The sequence below is a fragment of the Dermacentor andersoni genome, chromosome 1 (assembly GCF_023375885.2).
Source record: "Dermacentor andersoni chromosome 1, qqDerAnde1_hic_scaffold, whole genome shotgun sequence".
NCBI classification, from domain to species: domain Eukaryota; kingdom Metazoa; phylum Arthropoda; class Arachnida; order Ixodida; family Ixodidae; genus Dermacentor; species Dermacentor andersoni.
The window spans coordinates 88523315-88545272 of NC_092814.1; the positions used below are offsets into that span (position 1 = coordinate 88523315).

At 44.3% G+C, this 21958-nt stretch overlaps 1 protein-coding gene across 3 annotated transcripts in view; it reads left to right on the plus strand.

The window, feature by feature from the left end:
• LOC126544127 (uncharacterized) overlaps positions 1-21958 on the plus strand; it is a 65268-nt gene that overhangs the window by 23755 nt on the left and 19555 nt on the right. For all 3 annotated transcript variants that reach the window (XM_050191350.2, XM_050191349.3, XM_055061721.2), the window contains 4 exons: positions 16260-16385; positions 16760-16861; positions 18148-18312; positions 20858-20953. In XM_050191350.2, coding sequence (XP_050047307.1) covers positions 16260-16385; positions 16760-16861; positions 18148-18312; positions 20858-20953 — 489 coding nt within the window. The remainder of the gene's footprint in view (positions 1-16259; positions 16386-16759; positions 16862-18147; positions 18313-20857; positions 20954-21958) is intronic.

The window sequence follows — 21958 nt, forward strand, 5'->3', positions numbered from 1 at the left end:
GATTACAGGAAAGAGAATAGAAAAGCAAGGAAAAAAAAAGCAGGAGGAAATATCCGCACAATTTGGTAATTATATGTACTTACAGGTGAGACGACGGAAATAACTTCAGGACTTTCGCTAACGCCAGCAAGATTCCGGCGTTCGCAGAAGAACACTTTTTTTTTTAAATTTTGGTGAAGAGTGGAGAAAGTTCAGTGCCGATAAGCCCACACAGTGCAAATCACTATAAGCGTTACCAATATCTACTCAGAGTGACGAAAGCGCCAAATCGCCTAAGATCTTCCAAGCACAACTGCAGTAAGTGGCATCTGCCAATACAATGCACAAACCTAACTAGATCTGCACGCTTGTTCCGGCTGCGGTGGTGAAGTGTTTTGAAGTTCTTGCAAAATAAACAAAAGCGGTTGGCTTGTACAGGAAATAGGCGGACATGCATTTTGTTTAAAACGGGCGGTGCGCACTGAAATTTTGTGAGATGCTACAGTTGCGACGAGGATCACCCGTGCTAATGCGTAACGGGGTCCCCAGGGCACTGTCAGCTAGAAACGAGGTCACTCGATTAAATTATACAGTAATATAACATTACATGGCGCCATGGCTGCGGATTACCCGAAAGAGCGTGTAGGGGTATGCACAATTGTTCCTTCTGTCCCTTACGGTTTTCGTTGAGGTGGGTCCCTTACGTTGTGCAGAACAGCCGGGAGAAAGGCCCTTGCCGAATCAGCGGCGCCGTTTACTGTCACGTGGTGGCTACGGCGACCTCGTCTCAGCACTTCTTGACTAGATGCCGGCCCAATCTGGCTTCACATCTGTAAGCGTGTGCATAAGCAAATGCTAGTAAACGTTTGTTCATATGATCGCGAAATATTGACGAAAATATTGCAGGAAAGGCCAGAAAGCTTTATTATCAACATAAGCATTTAGTCGGAGCCCTTTGGAAAAAGAAAGAAAGTTGCTTATTTCAGTTCAACTGTTAATGAAATGAAGGCAGACTAGAGCATCGGATGTCATAGCATACCATAAATTTTACTTATAACCTGTTTTTAGCATAAAATGAGTTCACCCAAATACTATCGTATTAATCTCACGCTCATTGCACAATGTCATACTAAGCAGATTCTGTCGCAGTTAATTTCTCCAGATCTTCTAACGGCATGATTCTACCAAGTCAGGAATTCGCACTTCGTTTGAGGTTCAAGCTGCGATGGCGTGCAAGGCAGCCGCTTGTCACTCAGCGTTTGCGCGCGCGTGTTTTACTGCTGGTTAGAGACATATGCGCCTCCTACGTCTGAACTAAAATGCAAGCGGCGCTTCTCCTTGCAAGCAGACGACATTGCACTTCGGGCACACGCAGGATCTACAAGTGACGTCGAATGCAGACTAGAACAAGCGATCAACGTCATCAACTCCCATCTCAAACAACTAGGTCTTTCCATCTCACCGGAAAAATCAGAATCTATCGTAGTTACCAACCAAGGAGGTCACTCAGCAAACCACTACCAATGATGAATGAACCAATTCCAAGGCGCAAAGCAATTCATATTCTCGGATTCCAAATCCAAGATGATGACAAGGCTGACACTTGGAATGTAAAAAAAAAAAAAACTGCACTAAACAATTTATAAACTCAAACGACTGCTATACCGTCCGGACACAAGAGTCTAATACACAGACGCATCCACGGGTACGGACCCCACAACACACTGCACGGCGACATATGATGTCGCGACTAATGCGTACACCCAAAGCCTGCACACGGGTCTGCCAATACAAACAAGCGCTGAAATAGTGTCAATAACTGAAGCAATCGCAGCACCACAGCACGAACACACTAGCATCCTCATTCGCGCGAACAGTCGATCAGCCGAGCGTTCCTCACAGGAAACCTGCCGAACTACATCTACGAAACGCTACACGATGATTAACCCGCTACCCCATATCATTATTAAATGGGTACTTAGCTGCTGTAACATCGAGGGAAACGAAAAGGCACACGCCCTACCCCACGGAAATATTCCGGGACCTCCTCTCCAGTGGAGAGACGCACTCAGTTCAACAGAATTAAGACAAACTACCTCAAATATGCGACGCCTGAAAATAGCGGAATGACATGAATAAGAAATTACTCTCCCAGCTCCACCACCACACTCCACAACACGCGAAGCCGCTGGCACTTAGCGCCAAGCACAAACGCGCTGTCTCCCTACACAAGACATTCCTGCACTACATAGGCGGAAAAGACTGCTTCCTCAAAAGCACACGATGCGGGGGACTCCCCAACACACTTCATACACTTTGGGACTGCCAGGGAAGTCAACACGCACTTCAATTTGTACTTACAGCGCTACCAAAAAGACCAAACGCACACTTGAGGAATGGCTGGCTGACCCAACGCCACCTAATGCGACCGCGTTAACGGAGCCCACAACGGTGCTTGGGCTCACCGTGTAACAAGAAGCGGACAAAGCGCAATCAAGAGTCCACGCCACCGACGTCGCACCTTCGCCCCCGGTACCAGCTGCCTCTCAAAACCATCCTAACTCCCAGTAGCCCCGGACGGCCGAAATGAAATAAATGTTTTCTCTGTCTTTCTCCTTGCAAGCAACTTGGCGTGCGTAACACCGTGGTTTTCTTTGCAGCACTCAGTAGCAACGTAACAAAGCCGAACGTGCAAAATCATTAGTAAAGTGGGCTTTATTCTGTGTGAAATAGGCCGCGCCCGCCTAGATAATAATAATAATAATAATAATAATAATAATAATAATAATAATAATAATAATAATAATAATAATAATAATAATAATAATAATAATAATAATAATAATAATAATAATAACAATAATAATGTAAGCGGGCGGAGGAGCAGAGGTATTAGGAAGGAAAGAAGGCAAGCAAAGGTGATATGTGCAGTACACATGAATCACGCACACGGACGTGTACATCTTTTATACATGACTTTTGTACAAAGAGCTGTAAACTTTTATATGTCATTGGGGTGCTCCATGAAACGCATTTGCAGTAAATAATGTAATTACAATAAATTACAGATCACACTGAAAACTAATCATAAAGCAGCAGAGGGCGACCCCGCGTAACATATCGGCGAACTGCCCCCAGTCTGGCTTTACAGGGATTTTTATGATACAGTGGTTCTCTGGCGGGGAAGATATAGACAGTTATTCACTTTGGGTCAGCTTGTGTTGTCGACAGACGCTGAGCATACGCAATTCGGAGTGGGTTGGCACTGCGAATGCCGGCTCTGCCAATCACGCAAGCTATGAGTATCGCGAATTTTTTTATTTGATGTGCAATGTAGGTGCCTTGAGAAAAAAAAAGCAAGATACTAGTGTTTGCGCTGTCATTGCAGCTTTATTGCTCAGTTCCACAGTTTGTTTTTACCGCAGCAAGAATGATTCCATTGCAGAAAGAAATTTGCGCTGCGAAGGTGATTTAATGTTTCATAGTAGCACCATAAACATGAAGCACGATAAAGAAATATGCATATCACAGCACTAACAGCGCGCGATTTATTGATAATGTGATGTACAGTCGCTGTGCAGCAGGTATCTAAGCATAACGTAGCACCGGAACCCCATTGCTGACCCTGTATTGCGTTGATGTCAGACGTTGGCATATACGGAAACACAAACGCACATTCCGATTGATTTCGACTTGGGATTTCAGTTAAGGTGGGCAGTACATTTCCCTGACAGCTCCATCAGAGGTAGCCTAGCGTGACTGTTCTTTTTTTTTTTTGCCGTCAACGATATCTCATTTCTGTGCACTGTCACTGTTTCTGATGAGTTTGCTTTGTCTTATCAGCCGCTCACCTCTACCTCACGGTCTGGTTGCCGTGTACTTCCTCAGCAGTGTAGTCCTGCCATCTTACATTTATGCCAACCTCGTGTCATCTTACCAAGGTACTTGATTTCCATTAAGTTCTTGTTGACATAGCTATCGTATCTTATTAAGTAACCAAGCCACATAAGTATTCAGACCTGAACGTTTGGCGTAATGTCCGCGACTATGGATTTATTCTGTACAAAATCTGTTCTTCCTTGATAATATCTCGGTGCCATTTCGGCCCCTTCATTTTCGCTAATTACATCTTCTGCAGAAATTAATCTTATAAGATTTCTTCGTTGGAATCGCTTCGGTTCCAAAAAAACATTGCTGGTCGCACCTGTTATAAAGGTGCCCCTTTAACTCGATTGATAGGGTCTTGTGGCAGGACAGTTCCGAAACATCCTTCCTATTTTTCGGTCTCGTCACAATACTGCAAATCAGTGCTCTTTGCACGTAGCCGTTTTCATCTACTGTAGGGTTATAGAACACAGACTGGATCGCACTCCTGATTGTTGTGTACCATAATTTCAAATTTGGCATACGTAACTTCCAGCGCTGCGGGTATGAACTCTGTTTTGTTCTTGCTGAACTCGATATAACTTTCAAAATAATTTCCTCTTGTGCCCCAACTTCGATCCAGCACTTCACTTCTTTCCGACATTGCACCGAGGACAATCTTTACCCGTTTGAGCACGAAAAAAAGGCAAGTTGCCAACCTCAATAATGTCTCAATGTCACATGGATGTTTTACCCACGCAGCTGCGTCCAATCGTCCTTAGATCGCTGTACGTTGTCTTGATCTATAAGTCATATAGCTCGGGACGTTCACTTCTCTAAACGTTGTTAAGTTTGCTCACTTGGCATTGCATGATAAGCGTTCTTCAAGCCGATGAAAACAATTTAAAGCTACCGCTGAGTGTTTCTATGCATCTACGTATCTTGCCTCAGGCCGAAGATTGCCCTTGAACTAGCTCTTTATGGCATTAATCTAAGTCATCAGGGTCGCATACTTACGTCTTACAGGTTGTGTTCCGAATGCGTCCGAATATCTTGGTGAGTAACATAGGCTTGACCCCGCTGTAGTTCTTCCAGTGGCAATATGTCACACGTCTCCTTGTTGGCGAAAGTTGCCCTCTTTAACGTTTTATCTATTCTTGTTCGTAAATATCTAGCGACACGCTCTCCAGGTCGACCTCTCTTCCTTTCTTTTCATTAAAATCTACTCACTCACTGTTCGTAAATATTTGCCACGAGGTTGAGTAGAACCCCTTCTTAACGAATTTCATGCCGCCAATAGTATTCCGTCTGTTTTATGTGCTTTCCTGATTTTAATTATGTTTCAGTGCTTGCATTATCCTAGAGCATCTCACAGGATTCCATGTGTGCGTTCTACATAAGGCAATCCATCTTTGTGGTTTCTTTTTTTTATTGATGTGATAAAAGGAGATGTTGATGCACAATTTAAGGCGCCGGCTACTCCTTATCTCTTGAATGGTTCCACACTACAACATACAGTGTTCAAGATTACATATCAAATAACTTTGCGATTCATGTACTGTTGGACTGTATATTTTTTTATTCATCCAGTGTTCTACTGAATGTCATATTTTGTGTCACTAGTGTCTCTGTTTACGCAAATTTGTTTCCTTTGACAAGTGACAAGGAGTAGCCGGTGCCACCATAAAGGCGCCAACCTCTCCTAATATTCATTTCAATAAAAAAAAACTTTTCATACAAGCACCAGGACTTGTCACGCAACGTTTTCACAGGAATACTACGCCGTAAGAAACGCATGGCACATACAACATACAAGGTAAATGTCTCCGCAGTTATGTAGAAAAATATCTCAAAAATATAAACGATACTGTCGCCTAAAAACACATTCGCTAGTCAGCGGGTGGTACAGACATCGTGTAAATGCATTATCACATATAGTCACAGCAGAACAGTCAGCATAACATAATCCACAAACACATGCATATATACAGCGACATTGAAATGAACGGAACAATAAAAGCGTTAATAACGTCCAACAATGCCACTGTCTTCGAGAAGAGTCTTTAGTGCTTTTAAAGCGCTCCTCTGCAAGTACGTTGTTGGCCAAGGACCCAAAAGTGTTTTTAAACTGAAAGGTCTGCGGTCTAATTTAATTAGGGTTGATTGAAGTCGGCATCTTGGTGTGTCATGATGTGGGCAATCTAGAAGGAGGTGATATACATCTTCGTCTACAAAGCGACAATCACATTCGGGGGTTTCCGATGGCCAATTCTGTGTAAGAAATGGTTTGTGTAGGCAGCGCCTAGCCTTAATCGATGAATAAAGGTTTCCATATTTCCGTCTAATGACAATGTTTGTAATGACAATGTTGTTTCTACACATGTTGAAAGACATCATCATCATCACCACCACCACCACCATCATCATCATCATCATCATCATCATCATCAGCCTAGTTAGGCCCACTGCAGGGCAAAGGCCTCTCCCATACTTCTCCAACAACCCCTGTCATGTACTAATTGTGGCCATGTTGTCCCTGCAAACTTCTTAATCTCATCCGCCCACCTAACTTCCTGCCGCCCCCTGCTACGCTTCCCTTCCCTTGGAATCCAGTAACCCTTAATGACCATCAGTTATCTTCCCTCCTCATTACAAGTCCTGCCCATGCCCATCTCTTTTTCTTGATTTCAACTAAGATGTCACTAACTCGCGTTTGTTCCCTCACCCAATCTGCTCTTTTCTTATCCCTTAACGTTACACCCATCATTCTTCTTTCCATAGCTCGTTGCGTCGTCCTCAATTTAAGTAGAACCCCTTTTGTAAGCCTCCAAGTTTCTGCCCCGTACGTGAGTACTGGTAAGACACAGCTGTTATACACTTTTCTCTTGAGGGATAATGGCAACCTGCTGTTCATGATCTGAGAACGCCTGCCAAACGCACCCCAGCCCATTCTTATTCTTCTGATTATTTCCGTCTCATGATCCGAATCCGCGGTCACTACCTGCCCTCAATAGATGTCTTCCCTTACCACTTCCAGTGCCTCGCTACATATCGTAAACTGCTGTTCTTTTTGGAGACTGTTAAACATTACTTTAGTTTTCTGCAGATAAATTTTTAGACCCACCCTTCTACTTTGCCTCTCCAGGTGAGTGAGCATGCATTGCAATTGGTCCTCTGAGTTACTAAGCAAGACAATATCATCAGCGAATCGCAAGTTACTGAGGTATTCTCCATTAACTCTTATCCCCAATTCTTCCCAATCCAGTTCTCTGAATACCTCCTGTAAACACGCTGTGAATAGCATTGGAGAGATCGTATCTCCCTGCCTTACGTCTTTCTTTATTGGGATTTTGTTACTTTCTTTATGGAGGACTACGGTGGCTGTGGAGCCGCTATAGATATCTTTCAGTATTTTTACATACGGTGTAAAGCAGTGATTTGGGCTTGTTGGTATGACATCGTGAGGATTATAGCGCGTGAAAAAGACAAGGACGAAAGGGAGACGTGACACACACAGGCGCTAATGTGTCACGTCTCCCTTTCGTCCTTGTCTTTTTCACGCGCTATAATCATCACGTTTACATACGGCTCGTCTACACCCTGATTCCATAATGCCTCCATGACTGCTGAGGTTTCGACTGAATCAAACGCTTTCTCGTAATCAATGAAAGCTATATATTGTCCTTATAATACAGCGTAATTCATTCTTTGATATTGGGAACGGAACCGCATCATCTTTGAGGTGTGCTTGTCGTGCTGCTTCATCGGTTGCTGTGTTGCCAGGAATGTTACAATGCCCTGGTATCCACTGGAATGCTATTACATGTTTCACTTCGCTTGCCTTTGTGAGGTCTTTAGTGTTTCGTATATTATATTATCACTGAATGTTTTCCCTTTTGTGCTGCAGAGTGATGTTAGAGCCGGCTGTGAATCGCTGAAAATTACCCATTTTTGAGCATCTCTTACTGATAATATAAACTTTATCGCACATAGGATTGCGAACAGTTCAGCCGTTGTGGACGAAGTCGCACGAGATAACTTAAATGATTCTTGTTTGTTGAGGTGCGGTATAATGAATGATGAAGTTGAAGAGGTTGCTGTACTGGAGCCAACTGTGTATAGACGTGTGTGTATCCTGAATACCGCATATACGTATATCTGGTAAAGTGCTAGTTGTTGAGCAGCTTGAATGAACATGTCTCTTTTTCTGAATATCCCGTCTACTGACAATTCGATTTTTGGAAGTGTAAGCAGCCATGGAGGATATTCGACGTCTGAGTTCCGAAATTCATTTCTTGGCAATCATTCATTCACCGCATTTAGCGATTTGCAAACTAGCCCTTCCGCCTCTTTCTACTTTACCAAATTATTTATACTACTAGCTAGCTCCCATGATATTCTTTAGAAGTATGATGGCCGTTGTTTGCCTCCAGTGGCTTTTAGTGACATTGTATACGTTTTCTGCCTTGCGTATTTTTTAAAATTTCAGCTGCCAGTAGATCTCTTCGTGTGCCTTGGATTTTACTCGCGACACTTTCCTAACTGCGCGGCTCTTATTCATTTAGTGAACTATGTTTTAGTGTGCGCGCCACGTGAAACTTTCTTACCTCGTCTTTCTCAGGCATCGCTGTTCGTGGCCATCTTTTGGCCATCACGCAACTTGAAATTTTTTTCGCTTTTCCATGTCTTGCCACAGATTTTTCTCATGACTTTCTTACTAGATAGCGTTTATTAGTTCCTACTATCCTAGCACGTTATTAGGGCTCGCACGCATGTTGTTTGGAAAACGGCATTCTTGAATCCCTGCCATATTTCGACACCTTGAAGCCTGAAGCGTTTGGGCCTCCTTATATTGCTCTCTCTTTCTTTCGTGTCCTTTCTTTCTTTTTCTTAAAATGACTGCTTTCTTCATTTTAAGGTGCATAAAGAGTAGGTGTTGTATGTAACCCACAAGCTCTCTTGCGACGACGTTGTACTCCTCGGCCTTAAGTGCCTCCTTCCCGTTTAGAATAGTTAATCTGTGCACTTCATCCTCTCGTAAGTGACAACGGTCAGTGAACCTTCAGTGATAACGTGTTTGTTAGCTTCAACGCGCTCGTTCAGGCCCTCTCCGACGACATGCTCTCAGTATCCAGCTCCCTCAGTGCCTTGTCCATATCGATACGGAAGACTCCTTTCTCCTCACACTATCTTTTTTTTTTTCAACTTGCGGGGCGTACGTGCTGATAACATGCGCAAGTTCGCCCACATCTGGCGTCACTGTGATTATTCTGTAATTCTTGTGATTTGCGCCCGCAAGATCAATCGAACTACACCTAAAAAAAATCAGCACTATTGACCACCCGGAACGGATCTGTAGAGAGCTTGCTACTGTTCGGTTAAGCGTTTCATAATGCGCCACAAAAAAAGTGTCCGACGATACTCTCTAGTGCGAAATTTGAGCGCAGCTGTATACGTATTTTCATTTCGCGATACATTGAGGCAAAGAATTTGAGACCGAAATCACCGCACCGAGCGGCAATGTGCCAGTGCCGTCAGCGCCTTCGCAGAGGAAGGGGCGGTATGGGAACGCTGGCATGATGAGCGGCATCGGAGCCAGCTGTGGAAGAAGACGACGACGAAGGCACGAGCAGTGGCACGAGCGCGTTCACGCGGTTACTCCGTGGGACGCCGACGCTTAAGCCAGGAGCGGGATTTGCGCTAAGACATTTTTAACCCATCAGTACCCATGCAGCGTACTTTTAAAAGTACAGTACCATTTTCATTCATAAATAATTAAAGACAAAACACACAGTGTTCCTTGGTACGTCATTTTGCTAAGAAGGGTCCTGTGAAGACGACCGCATTGTAGTTTTTTGTCAGCCGCATGATGTGTTTGATCTATTCATCGTCAAACTTGGAAAAGTTCTGAACATAGCAGGTGCTGCTCTACATGCAGCTTCTTTATTTTTTGTCAAGCATAGCATACGCTTCTCGAAGCTGAAGTTTTTGGGTAAGTTTTAGAAAAGAAGGGTGTAAACAATGAACGCGTGACATTCCATATAAGATGCATATTTATACGGTCGCAAGAAAATGAATGCAGGTGTACTTTGTAAAGTACGCTGGGCCTATGTGTATGCTAGAAGGGTGTGCTTGATCTCGAAGCACACACGATGGTTTTTTTACCTGTATTTCGTCAAAATATTTTTTGCTGGCTACAAGAACTTCAGAGAATATTGCAAGAAAGAAATGTATTTAGAATTACATCAACATTGCTATTATTCCTCCTGGTTCCTTTCTTGCTGCCGACAAAGATGACGATGCTCTTGTCTTTCAGTCAATAAAATAGCGAGCAGTCTTAGAGTGAATTTAGATAGATAGAAGCTATTTAGATATCATATGAAGAATATTTAAGAAGGAAGATGATTCATGCTTCTTTTATTGCAAATTGGAAAATGAGTGGGAGGGAACAGAAAACAACAAAGGCTATGTATATTCTTGTGCCAGTCGAGATGAGTTATGCAATAAGAGTAGGGCAACCAATATTGTTGAACCAGACGTAGACCCCACCTCTTGAAATAACAGAAAATTCTTACGAAAATGACACCCAGCAATCATACAACAGGATTGTAATGCAAGAACCGACTGTCATTGGGGGAAATGTCACCAGTCTCTTGAATGTTTAAATTACCACTGAACCAAATGCTGAATGCTTTAGTTTTGAATGCATGTATTCATCGTTAATTATCGCGTCTAGATCTGCGTCAATAATATATTTGCGTTGCGTGCGCCTCTGAAAGCAACAACAAAGCCCTTCCTTGTTACTTGATGAAGTCATGTTACACACTTGATAAGTAAGAACACTTCCATAACAAACAGTATTTCCCACTAAAATGCAAATTTTAATTAATTAATTAATTATGGGGTTTTACGTGCCAAAACCACTTTCTGATTATGAGGGACGCCGTAGTGGAGAACTCCGGAAATTTCGACCACCTGGGGTTCTTTAACGTGCTTGCTACCAGAAGGTTATGCGGGCTTGCGCAAAATTGAGTTTGACTCTTCGCTGCAAGCCTTTTTGTTTTTGGAAGCTCCAAGATATAGCACATACATTTCATGACCTACATCAGGTTTTCCTCCCATAAAAGCCCAGCGTACTTCATAAAGTACACTATCTTAGCGTTTCAGTAAATAAAGTGCCACTCACAAAACTTTCATAATGTATTTACAGTGTGAAAAGATCGTCTGACACGAAAAATCAACAAGATGTAACTGGTAGATTTTTCTTGGGCCGTGATGGATTAACGCAATAGTGTTAAGGACCCCGTGTGGCAGAAAATAAGGTGTCGGCGTCTGGCGCCGTATATGCATATGCCACGCCTTGCTATATGACATGTGATACGTGGGGGTTATATTGCCTCACCATTCTATCACTAAAGTTGCTCACACCTTGTCTTATATTCTTGACAAAGTTATTCCTCGGAATTTTGAGAATGACAGCCCACAAACGATTGTCCAGAAACAAAACAAGGACGGCGCATGCCTTTTATGTTAAATCTTCTCAGACTAAAATGTTAAAAGTGCGAAACAATAACAGAAACTAGCAAATCATACAATATTTTGGCACGGTTGTTCACTATCTCCGCGATCAGCCCGCGCAAGAGGTCGCGTTTCCACCAGAAAGCTCGCCTTCGTGCCAGCGTTTCCGGTAAACATTACGGTTACATAAGCTACAGTTGCCGAGAGGCGTGAGAAGCAGTCAGGGATCTATGAATGCTATCGCGTTCCACTCTTTAAGGCGTGGCTTAAGCGTCCTCCAGTTTTTGTTTTCGCTACGCATACAGTCGCATCCGTCGCACGAAGCTCTTCTCTAGAACGTCTTGAACATAGTAAGTGAAATTCACCAACGAAAAGTTCTATAAATTTATTCTTCAGCTTGCCGTTCACGTAATGAAAGTGAACGTGGGTGCGACAAACTTGTATAAGCAGCAGAGCTAGCATTCATAAAACGTATCTTTCTTCACTTTCCTTGACAATGAGCGTTTTCTCATTGGCGAACGTTCGGGCGCCCGCAGCTCACAAGATGACACTGTTGATAACTGCACGATAGCTGCAACGACGGTTAATCTCGGACGTCACTTACTTGGGAAAAGTTTTGATATTAGTAAGTGTAGTCCAAGATTGGCCGTCGCTGCAGTGATCGTGCCATTATCAACTGTGCAATCTCATGAGCGGCGGGCGCCCGAACGTTAGCCAATGAGAAAACGCTCATTGACAAGGAAAGTGAAGAAAGAAATATACGTTTTATGAATGGCTTCAAGCGTTGCTTGAGCGGGCAGATAGAGAAGCCACGGGAAGGTAAGCGAGATGGCACCGACAAGGTGCACATGTTAGGTCGCTGTACCGTGCAGGCGCCTATTTCTGCGAAATATATAGTGCGCTATAGTCGTCTGTTTACTGCTACTACATTTGTAGGATAAACGCATCGGAAACAGAACTCGCAGGTAGGGCTTATGAACGAGCGTGGTAATATACGTTTACTATGGCGCTTCTCGCAGACGCGTGGCGCATTTCTTGAAGCATGGCCCACCTTCCTGAGGCTGCATATACCGAGAATTCCGCACCTTAATGATTTGGCACTAGCGAAATGATGGCCAAACGGAACCTGCATTCGCCACTATACGCCGAACCTCAATGTCCGTTGTGTAGATCCGGGAGTTAAACCCCATAGTTTAATTTCGATCAGTTTCGAGAGCGAACTAGCATGAAAACAATTCTGACGTCGGGTATTTCCAGGCATACGATTGTGACGGCATTTTTAAAAAACGGGCCTGCCATAGATATCCGCCAACTATGCGATACCAGTATAAATGCTCCAAGGTTAACGACTAAGACGCAATGTTTATTGCTTACTTTTAGCCAGCAATTACATCCTAGGTACTATCGCTGCAACTCGAAAGGCCCACCGTGACAAACTGTGTGGGTGCAATTGTTAAAGTGGCCTAGCGCTCAGTGCTCTTCTCTTTTCCTGTCAAACTTAATAGGAGAAGACAAACGCTACGTACATATATCGCTAGCAAAAGAAAGAGAGAGAGGCACTGAAGGGGAAATATCTATGGTGGATGGAGAGGTTGACGCTACGTTGACCTGACTATTAGAAAGCTTCAAGCGTTGCTTGAGCGGGCAGATAGAGAAACCAAGGGAAGGTAAGCGAGATAGTACCGACAAGATGCGCATGTTAGGTCGGCATACGGTGCAGAAGCCTATTCCTGCTAACTATATAGTTCGCTATAGTCGTCTGCTTACTGCTACCACCCCGCATTGTTTGTGATAGCAGTTTAGATTTGTTGCAACGGCAACGGTGCCTGTTTATGCTGACGCTCGGCAACAGTTTCTGCTGAGTGGTGCCAAAACTCGCTGTCACGTCTGAAATGCTGCTACAGTGGGCGTCACCAGGTGCTGGAGCTATTGGCGCAGCATACAGGGGAGAGTGCAAGCTAATATTCTTTCTCCAGCGACCGCTCCAGACAACAATAGCGACCGCGCCATACTGCTGCACATACCGCAGCCTGCGCTGAGCAGATGTTTACGGTTCATTCACATGCCGAGATTAAGACGAGGCCCCTATCGTGGGCAGGCGCATGTGCAAGCGCACGACGCCACTGCGGCACTTATCTGCCTGGAAGCAGCTCAGCTTTGTGTATGTGCAGCTACACAACATGCACTGCCGGCGAGCTCCGTTGCAACATATGTATTGTATAGTAGTTCATTCCGATCCCGCGAAAGTCTTCACGGTGTCGATGGCGTGCACAGGTAGATTAAAGTCGAGCTAAAAATAGTTTCGAACGGGAACTTGCGTATTACGTGAGCAAATGTTCGCCCTTTAGGCTTGTCAGTGTGTAGTCCTATATGCTGCACATTGAATCCAGCCTTTTTAATATGAATTCATTCCTAACGAAGCACTTCAACAATAATATTCTGGGACTTCACATGCCCGAACCACAATTCGATTACGAGACACGCTGTAGTGGAGGACTCCAGTATAATATTGATCACCTATGGTTCTTTAAGGTGCTCCTAAATCTAACTACACGAGCACTTTTTTTTGCAATCCGCCCCCATCGTTATGTGGGCGCCGCTGCGGGGGTCGAACCCGTGACTTCGATCAGGCTCAGCAGCGCAATGCCATAGCCACTGGGCTGACGTGGCGGGTACTATGAAGCACTTTTTCCTGAATACTTTCGATGAAAGGCATCAAACAATGCCTGTGCACTGTTTGACTTCACCCATTTATATTGTAGTCATTAATAAACCATTCATTACCGTGCTTCTCAACCTACGACCACATGACGGGATTCAACACAAGAACGCGCGCCCATCTGTCTTCTCCGCGCGCACTGTAAGCATCACATGTTGAGCTTGCATGCAGAGCCCTTTCACACGTGGCGGCAGAAATGAAATTGTGCCGCATGGTGATTTCCAGTAGGAAGCAGCCACGGAAGTACTGAAGATGTACTCTTAGGCACAGCTGCAGCGCTCGAAAAACGGCGACATACAATATCAGGAGGAGCGCTGAGAGCGAACATGAGAGCTTGTCTAAGCTATACCTGGTCACTGTAAATGAGAGTTGTGTGTATCGCTATGATGCGAAGGTGAATTGAGACGTCAGAGACTGAGCGCTTGTGAAATCACTTGCGGTACGAAAGACTACAGTTATGCCGTCACGGGGAAGGACGATACGGCGCGTGTTCTGGAGATGCTGTTTTGTTACTCTGGCTCACAAGGGTTTGAGGGAAAAGTGTACCACATGTCCCACGCAACTTGTAACAATATTTAACAAATATATGCAAGTTCCACCTAACTGGACAGAACCAAGGTAATGTTTACCGTCGCTTGGAACAAGTCAGACTATTGTTAAAGTATTTCGCCTATTTAAATAATGAGTTTTTATTAATTAATTACCTTCATCTTCTATTCAGAGCAAAAGTTTCAATAAGAGAATTGTAGACCATACTGAAAAATTCCCGATCCAGCTTTGTGTTCCTCAATACCTGCGTCATAAAAGTTTCCCAAGCATGAAAGAAAGCCCGCGAGATACGGAAAAGTGCGGCGATCCGCCCGATGAAGTGCGTGGCTTAACGTGAAAAAGGGCGAGGGAGAGAGTAAACTTCCACCTAACTAGTCGCATTATCTGCGGAAATTCACCGGCAATAATAATGATAAAATATGAACTTCGTAAATGGCCCCCATAAGAACACACACTGTGGAGACCCAGCTCTGTGAAACCGGTGCGACGCTGCTTGGTTATCTCTGTGCCTGCGGCCACATCTATTTCGTTCTGCTTCATTACTTTTATCGACAATTGTTCTACTTCGCTCCCTTGCTAGGCGGATCAGTTATGTGCCACGTGAAACGGCGCCATCCGCGCGTTGGAAACGCACTGAGCGGGCTTGCATAGGCATGGCCTTGGCACGGCTCAATCCATACTGTTGCCGCGAAGCTTATCACTGCCTCTCGCTATGCATGTCTTTACATAATATTGTAGGCGCTATCCTGCAGATAGCTCGCTCACTTCAGTGCTGTCGGTTTGGTCGCCCTTGATTGAATGTTGCCGAAGGAAATAAAACGCTGCTGGAACTGTAAGAACATAAATGTACACAGGAGTTTCGCTGTTTTTAATCCTCCGGGCTAACTAAGAAAATTGACTCGGTGAACTGAATTCCACATAGAATAGGCTGCAAGATGCCGACTCCATGGAAGGTTCTTCACAGAAGATACCAGTGGTTAAGGCAAATGAATGTCGCAAGCAGTTGCCTGATATCATTGCTGGCAGCGCAAAAGCAGCTTTGCAATTTCGTCGCGTGGTGCTCTGTGCGACCCTCTCCATATACTTTACCCGTGCAAATGCAGCAGGTACCACGAACCACACGGCTAACGTCTGCAGTGAGACCACCGTAAAGTATTACGTATAGGGAAAGCCCAGCTCGCGCCATTGCGCATTAAACAGATTGTTTGGTCGAAGTACCCGCGCTTTTGGGGGCTTTACAAGCCACTCGACTTATTTGGGCTTGATCGCTATTCCCTTGTTCGCTCGGCTACACCTGGTCTCCCCTGTCGGGACTGTGAGATTGGAGTGATATTAATGGTGAGCGGCGTGGGTAACGTGGTCGTGAAATTTGGAGAGTCCAGCTAGCATGAAATCGACAAAAGAGAGAGAGAGAGAGAGAAAGAAAGGAAAGGCAGGGAAATGAAGTTGCAGCCAATGTAGTTATGAACTTAGTGTAACCGTTTTACCGAGTGATATCAAACGTTCTACAACTTAGCTACAAACATCCTACTCTACCACTAGCTCTACCATTAAGTTTCGGAATCCTTTCTTATAGAGGCTGTCCGCGCGTCGACTCCACTTCAATGCTATGCCCGTTTGCTTCGTTCAGGTTCACTCGTCACGTTCCTTGCCCGGCAGATCTACAGACTTTATTGCGAGCCACGGCTTTTCTCCGCCGCACCGAAGGAGCCACGAGAATGTCTCCAGCACCGACAGCTCAAATGTCCACGTACAGGTGAGCGATCACAAAGAAATGTTCACTCTTTCTTCTCCTGTTTTCGCGTTAGTCAAGGGGCGGAGATTTCTAGGATTGAACCATGTTTCGCGACATATCTTCGAAAAAACGAGTGCTTTCGGACTTGCATTCATTTATCGAAATGTGGACTTGCACGAAAATATATCTTGGCTACACCGGCGAAGTTTGCTGTCGCCGCCGCCGCCGCCGCTTTCAGGACCAGATCAACGACGCCTCCACGTTCTCGTGTTTTTTTTTTTTTTTTTCAATATGCTTATACATCGCACGCACGCATCGCACCGCAATTATAACCTTTCTTGCCTTCATTTTCCACATGTGGTGCAGGATAAGTGTCTTTTTGTTTGTTTTTTCAGATATCGGACATTGCCGGTGACGAAGATATTGTAGCAATAACGTACTTTCTGAAGATATGCAAGTCAACTATATTGAAGCCATACTCCATCATTCTGCAATTGGTAAGGCGCCACCGACAGTACAAATGATGGGATAACTTATCCAAGGTCGTAAATTATGTGACCGAAAGAAAAAGCAGTGACTACAAATTTAAGAAGACGTGCAAATTAACTAAAATTTGGACTAACGGCCATAAGTTTGGACTGAACAAAATAAATGATTGATTCAGTGTAACTATAACTGCTTAAGTGCTTTAGAGGCTGGCTCGCTTTGCACGGTGTCTCCTAGCGAAAGGTGCTAATGTCACATTTCTTGAAGCTGTTGCAATGTTACTCACGTTACTACACTCATATTGTTTCGATTCAGTATGGTACACTACTGATCATTACACAACAACGTAATTTTAAAAGCGAATAAAACTATATCGAAAAATTTTAATATTGCACGGGCATGGCAAAGGTATAGCAGCTTTATATTGAGGAAATGAGTGGCTAACATAACTATACCCCCTAATTAAGTCTACGTATCTTCATTAACGCGTATATTTTTATGCATCTTAATATCCCTGTTATTTTATTCTTGCTATTAACTCTATTCAGAAGATGAGTCCGTTCATAGGAGAACGCAGAACATGTTCTGCGCAGAACATGTTCTCACGAACTGGCAGAAGTATTAGCAAGAGATAGAGACAGAAAAAAAACAAGAATTTTCTTTATTAATTCATGATGTTATAGCGTCGGGTCATCCGTGTACGGAAGCGTTAACGCACTGGGTCGCACTATATAAAAGTTGCTTGGACCATAAAAAACCGCTTGAGTGCACTAATCTATTCATAAAGCCTTAATAACCTTTTGATTGAAAGTCACATTGTGTCCACGTGTTCACACTTGGTACGTTTTTGCGTTAGTTTTTATTGTCATTATTTTGTTGGTTTCATTGATTTGCGGCTTAAAAGCCGATATTGTACTACATCATGTCAAGCAGATGTTTCTTTGATTTTGCAAGTGGCTTCGCTAGGTAGTGTTCGTTATTCGTCTCCAGAAGCATCAATTTCGACTGTTTTGAGCTTCTCGTGGCAGTTATCACTGGTCTTTGCACAGTCACAATGTGTCCAGGACACGCTGTTTTGTTTTCTTAAATTTTTTTTTTGTTCAGCTCACTGTCCTCGCACGTTTGCAACGACTGCTTTACTGCTGTAATGCGTTCTTCTTGTGTGTACCATTGTTTTTTCATTAAACAATCCATACTAGCTTCTTCAGAAGCCGGTGATAAGATATTTGACATCTCTATCTACATTCCTATACATAATTTAATCTATGTACCATGTCTTCTTCTCATTTTTTCGCAGGTAGCATGGCGTAAGTTTCGCAAAGACAACCCTACGCGTCACCACCTGTCATGGAGGATCATGAATGTCCTGTACCCAGCAATTGTCCTGATGCTGCTGCTTTTTTATGCGGCTCTTCAGGGACTGGCCTGCCCTGGACGTCTAGAATTCAAAACAATGCAAGCCGTAAGTTTTGCCGAAGCAATTTTTTTTTTACAGGCGCCAGTGAGCGCGCGGGATGAGGCACGGATGATCAGTTTAAAAATATCGATGCTCATGAGTCTAAACTGCCGATCTGGTAATAGTTGAGTGGCTTTGGTTCGCAGAACCTTCAATAAAAATAATTGTGTCGGAATAGAAAAGATGGCTTCGATATACAGAGTCGGTGAGTCGAACATTTCATTGCCGTCAGAGCAAAACAATCACTTGTGAGCATGAAAGGAGAGTATTAGAGAATCCAGAGTGCAATAATTTACGTAACGTGGACTGCTCGCTGCTTAATTATACCGGGTGTCCCAGCTAACTTTAGCCAGAGCTTAAATATATAAGCGAATGCCACGGAGGTGGACAGAACCAACGTATTGTTGTTTGCCTTCCCCCCCAAAATTGCCGCGCGACTGGCCGCTCGAGGCACTTTGCGTGTATTCACGGGCTTCTTTCACGTGCAGAAAAACACTTTTTCGTAGCACGTATTGAGTAACAGAAAGCTGTATCGGGAGTTGTTGATGCCGCTTTAGAATTTTCTCATTGACACTTTTCATCTAACTATAATACTTGAGAAGCTGATGAATTAATTAAGACTAATTATGTAATTAGGCGGAATGCAAAAAAAAAAAAAGGAAATTGAGTATCTCCAAGCGACGGCAAACCACATTACCTTGGTTCTGTCAGGCTACGTGGCATTCGCATACCTTTAAGCTCTGCCTAAAGTTAGCTGGGTCAACCTGTATATATAACGAGAGAAAGGAAACCGAGGGGCTCGATTTTTGTGATAGTCACCATATAAAGCCGACATACAATGAACCCAAGGAAAGCATTGGGGAACTTAGCTGCGGTTGAAACTTATGTATAGAAAATAATGAAGAAACGGGAAGTGACAGTTAACGAAGCGGATGTCCACTTTCATTTCCCTTGTAATCATTATTTTCTATATATCATTTTCAACCGCAGCTAATTTCCCCGATGATTTCCTTGGGTTCATTGTCTGGTGGCTTCTATTTCTTGAACTATATATATATAAACGAGAAGAAAGGGGGTTAACCGAGGGTCCCGATTTTATTAGTCATATCATAAGAAGCCAACAAACATTGACACCAAAGACAACATAGGGGAAATTACTTGTGCTTAATAAATGAAATAAAGAAACGAAGAATTAATGGAAATTAAAGTGGATGAAAAAACGACTTGCCGCAGGTGGGAACCAAACCCACAACCTTCGCATTTCGCGTGCGATGCTCTACCAATTGAGCTACCGCGGCGCTGTTTTCCCATCCACTTTCTTGGGTATTTATGTGTCCTAGTAGAACCCTGGGAGTGTTAGCCAGCGCCACCACACACAGACCTTGGCGGCGGACGTGGGACGTCCTTTTTGCCGCAGGCGTCACGAGAACGTGATCTTTTTGGGTGAAGGCAACTGGTCAATAAACCCACATATGCTACCTGAAGGCATCAATGTAGCCGGATTCGAGACCCTCGTTAAGTAAATATATATATATATATATATATATATATATATATATATATATATATATATATATATATATATAGTTCGTAAAATAGAAGCATAGAGGAAAAATAACAATACTATAGAAGTGTCAGAAGTGGCGTTTCGACTGGGGCCCGGCCTTTATCAAGAGTCTTGATGAAGGCCGGACCCGGGCCGAAACGTTAGTAAAGTCTGTAAAGGCCTCGAATCCGGCATCATTGACGCCTTCAGGTAGCATGTGTGGGTTTATTAACCAGTTGCCTTCACCTAAAAAGATCACGTCTACACGTGACGCCTGCGAGGAAAAAGGACGTTCCACACCCGCCGTCAAGGCTGTGAGTAGTGGCGCGGGTTAACAGTCCCAGGGTTAGTTCTAGTAGATAAACATAAATACCTCAGGAAGTATATGGGAAAATGGTGCCGCGGTAGCTCAATTGGTAAGATGTATGTCCGGTCGCGCTTGCACATTGTATTATGAAAGGCAGACACCGGTAAAAAAAAATAAACAGTCACAGGCGGGGATTTCTCTGCACTACTTTGCATTTATGGGGCTTTGATTATTATGCACGTGGTCAAGCTCTGTCTTCTTTTTTTTTATGCATGACGTTATTGAATAACTCCTGTTCCTGCCTTATTTCGTGCAGAAATAACCGAAGAAAATAGAGAGAGAGAGAACTAAAGCAATTGCAGTTTTTTTGTGCCGGTGTTCAGTAGTGCGCACGCACAATTCGCCAGGATACCTGCTTGCCCGAAGCGTTAATATTCGTGGGTATAACTCTTGATATGTGTGAGCTCTGTTTGAAAAGTTTTCTTACATTTACGGCTTATCCAGTTATCAGAATTACTGCCCTGATAGTCTCTTTAGTGCATAAAGCTGTGCAGATCAAAGTACAGTTCCCACGGCACCTAGAATTTCCTAAATAGACCTAAATACATTAGAGAATGCACAAGCAAAAGGTGGGGGGTTCGCTATGGAGGATGAAATTTGCCGTTGCCACTACGTATATATTTTTTTTGCTTCTGCAGACAGCTCTGCGGAACTCAACGACAATCGTCCCAAAGAACGTGACCGTGAACGTGACCCCTGACTACTTCTGGGATGATTATAACGACGACACTACTGTGAGTACACGTAGGTTGCCTATCGCGATTTTTAGTTTTGTAATGCGAGAGCATTACTTGGCACATTGTGCGACCCCGCCGTCCATCCGCGTCGAACCATTCATTATCAACCGTGAAAAACCGTGCTTCGGCGGCGGCTGTGTATGACCCGGGCGCGCGGGCCCTATCTTGAAAGCGATCTGCGATGGGGACAGAGTGCACCGAATGCTGATAGCTTCGTGTGCGCCGTGTTTTCGCCACTTAGTTCGCGTTGAAGCGAGAGGCATCACGAAGGTGAATTCGCTCGCTGCTGCGGGCCCTATATCTTGGAAGTGATCGTCTTACCTGCCGCACGGACGGGCGGTTTCCCTCGTTAGGTCGGCATAGAAATGCTTACGTATTAAAACAACAGTTGGCCACGTCGAGGATTCGATCCTCTGCCCCACCTCCACCACTCGGTAGCCGAGCACGCTAAACACTGTGCCAACATTGTAACATGCGGCAGAGGTGAATATCTTCGAGGCTGTGCCCGTGATTGGGCTCAACCTAGCGAGCGATTCACTAGATGGCGCATGACAGAAGTGGCGGCACCGTCGGCGCTATGGAGTCTTCACCGTCCGAAGTTGAACCGCTCGCGTGCGCATCATCCGGCGAGACAGCAAAGCGTGGCCGGAGGCGCCAGTTCACTGCCGACGAAGTACGAGACCATCGCAACGCGGCGAAACGTGCGAAGCGAGCTGCTGCAGCGAAACAACATTCACCACCCAGGCCCCCGACAACGCGAAAGGCAGAGAGAGCGGCTGCGGAGCGAGCACGGCGAGCTGCAGTGGCTGCAGCGAGGTAACGTGCTGTAGTGTCATCGAGAATGAGCACTAAACGCAACGTGCATGAAACGCTACTTTAATGAGAACTCCGCACATAAAACTCGGCTGAGAGATCGCAATATATGGTCGATTTGTCGTCTTGCGTTGTTGCGACCTCATAAACATACAATGACATACATGCGACCTCATACATTACACTCGG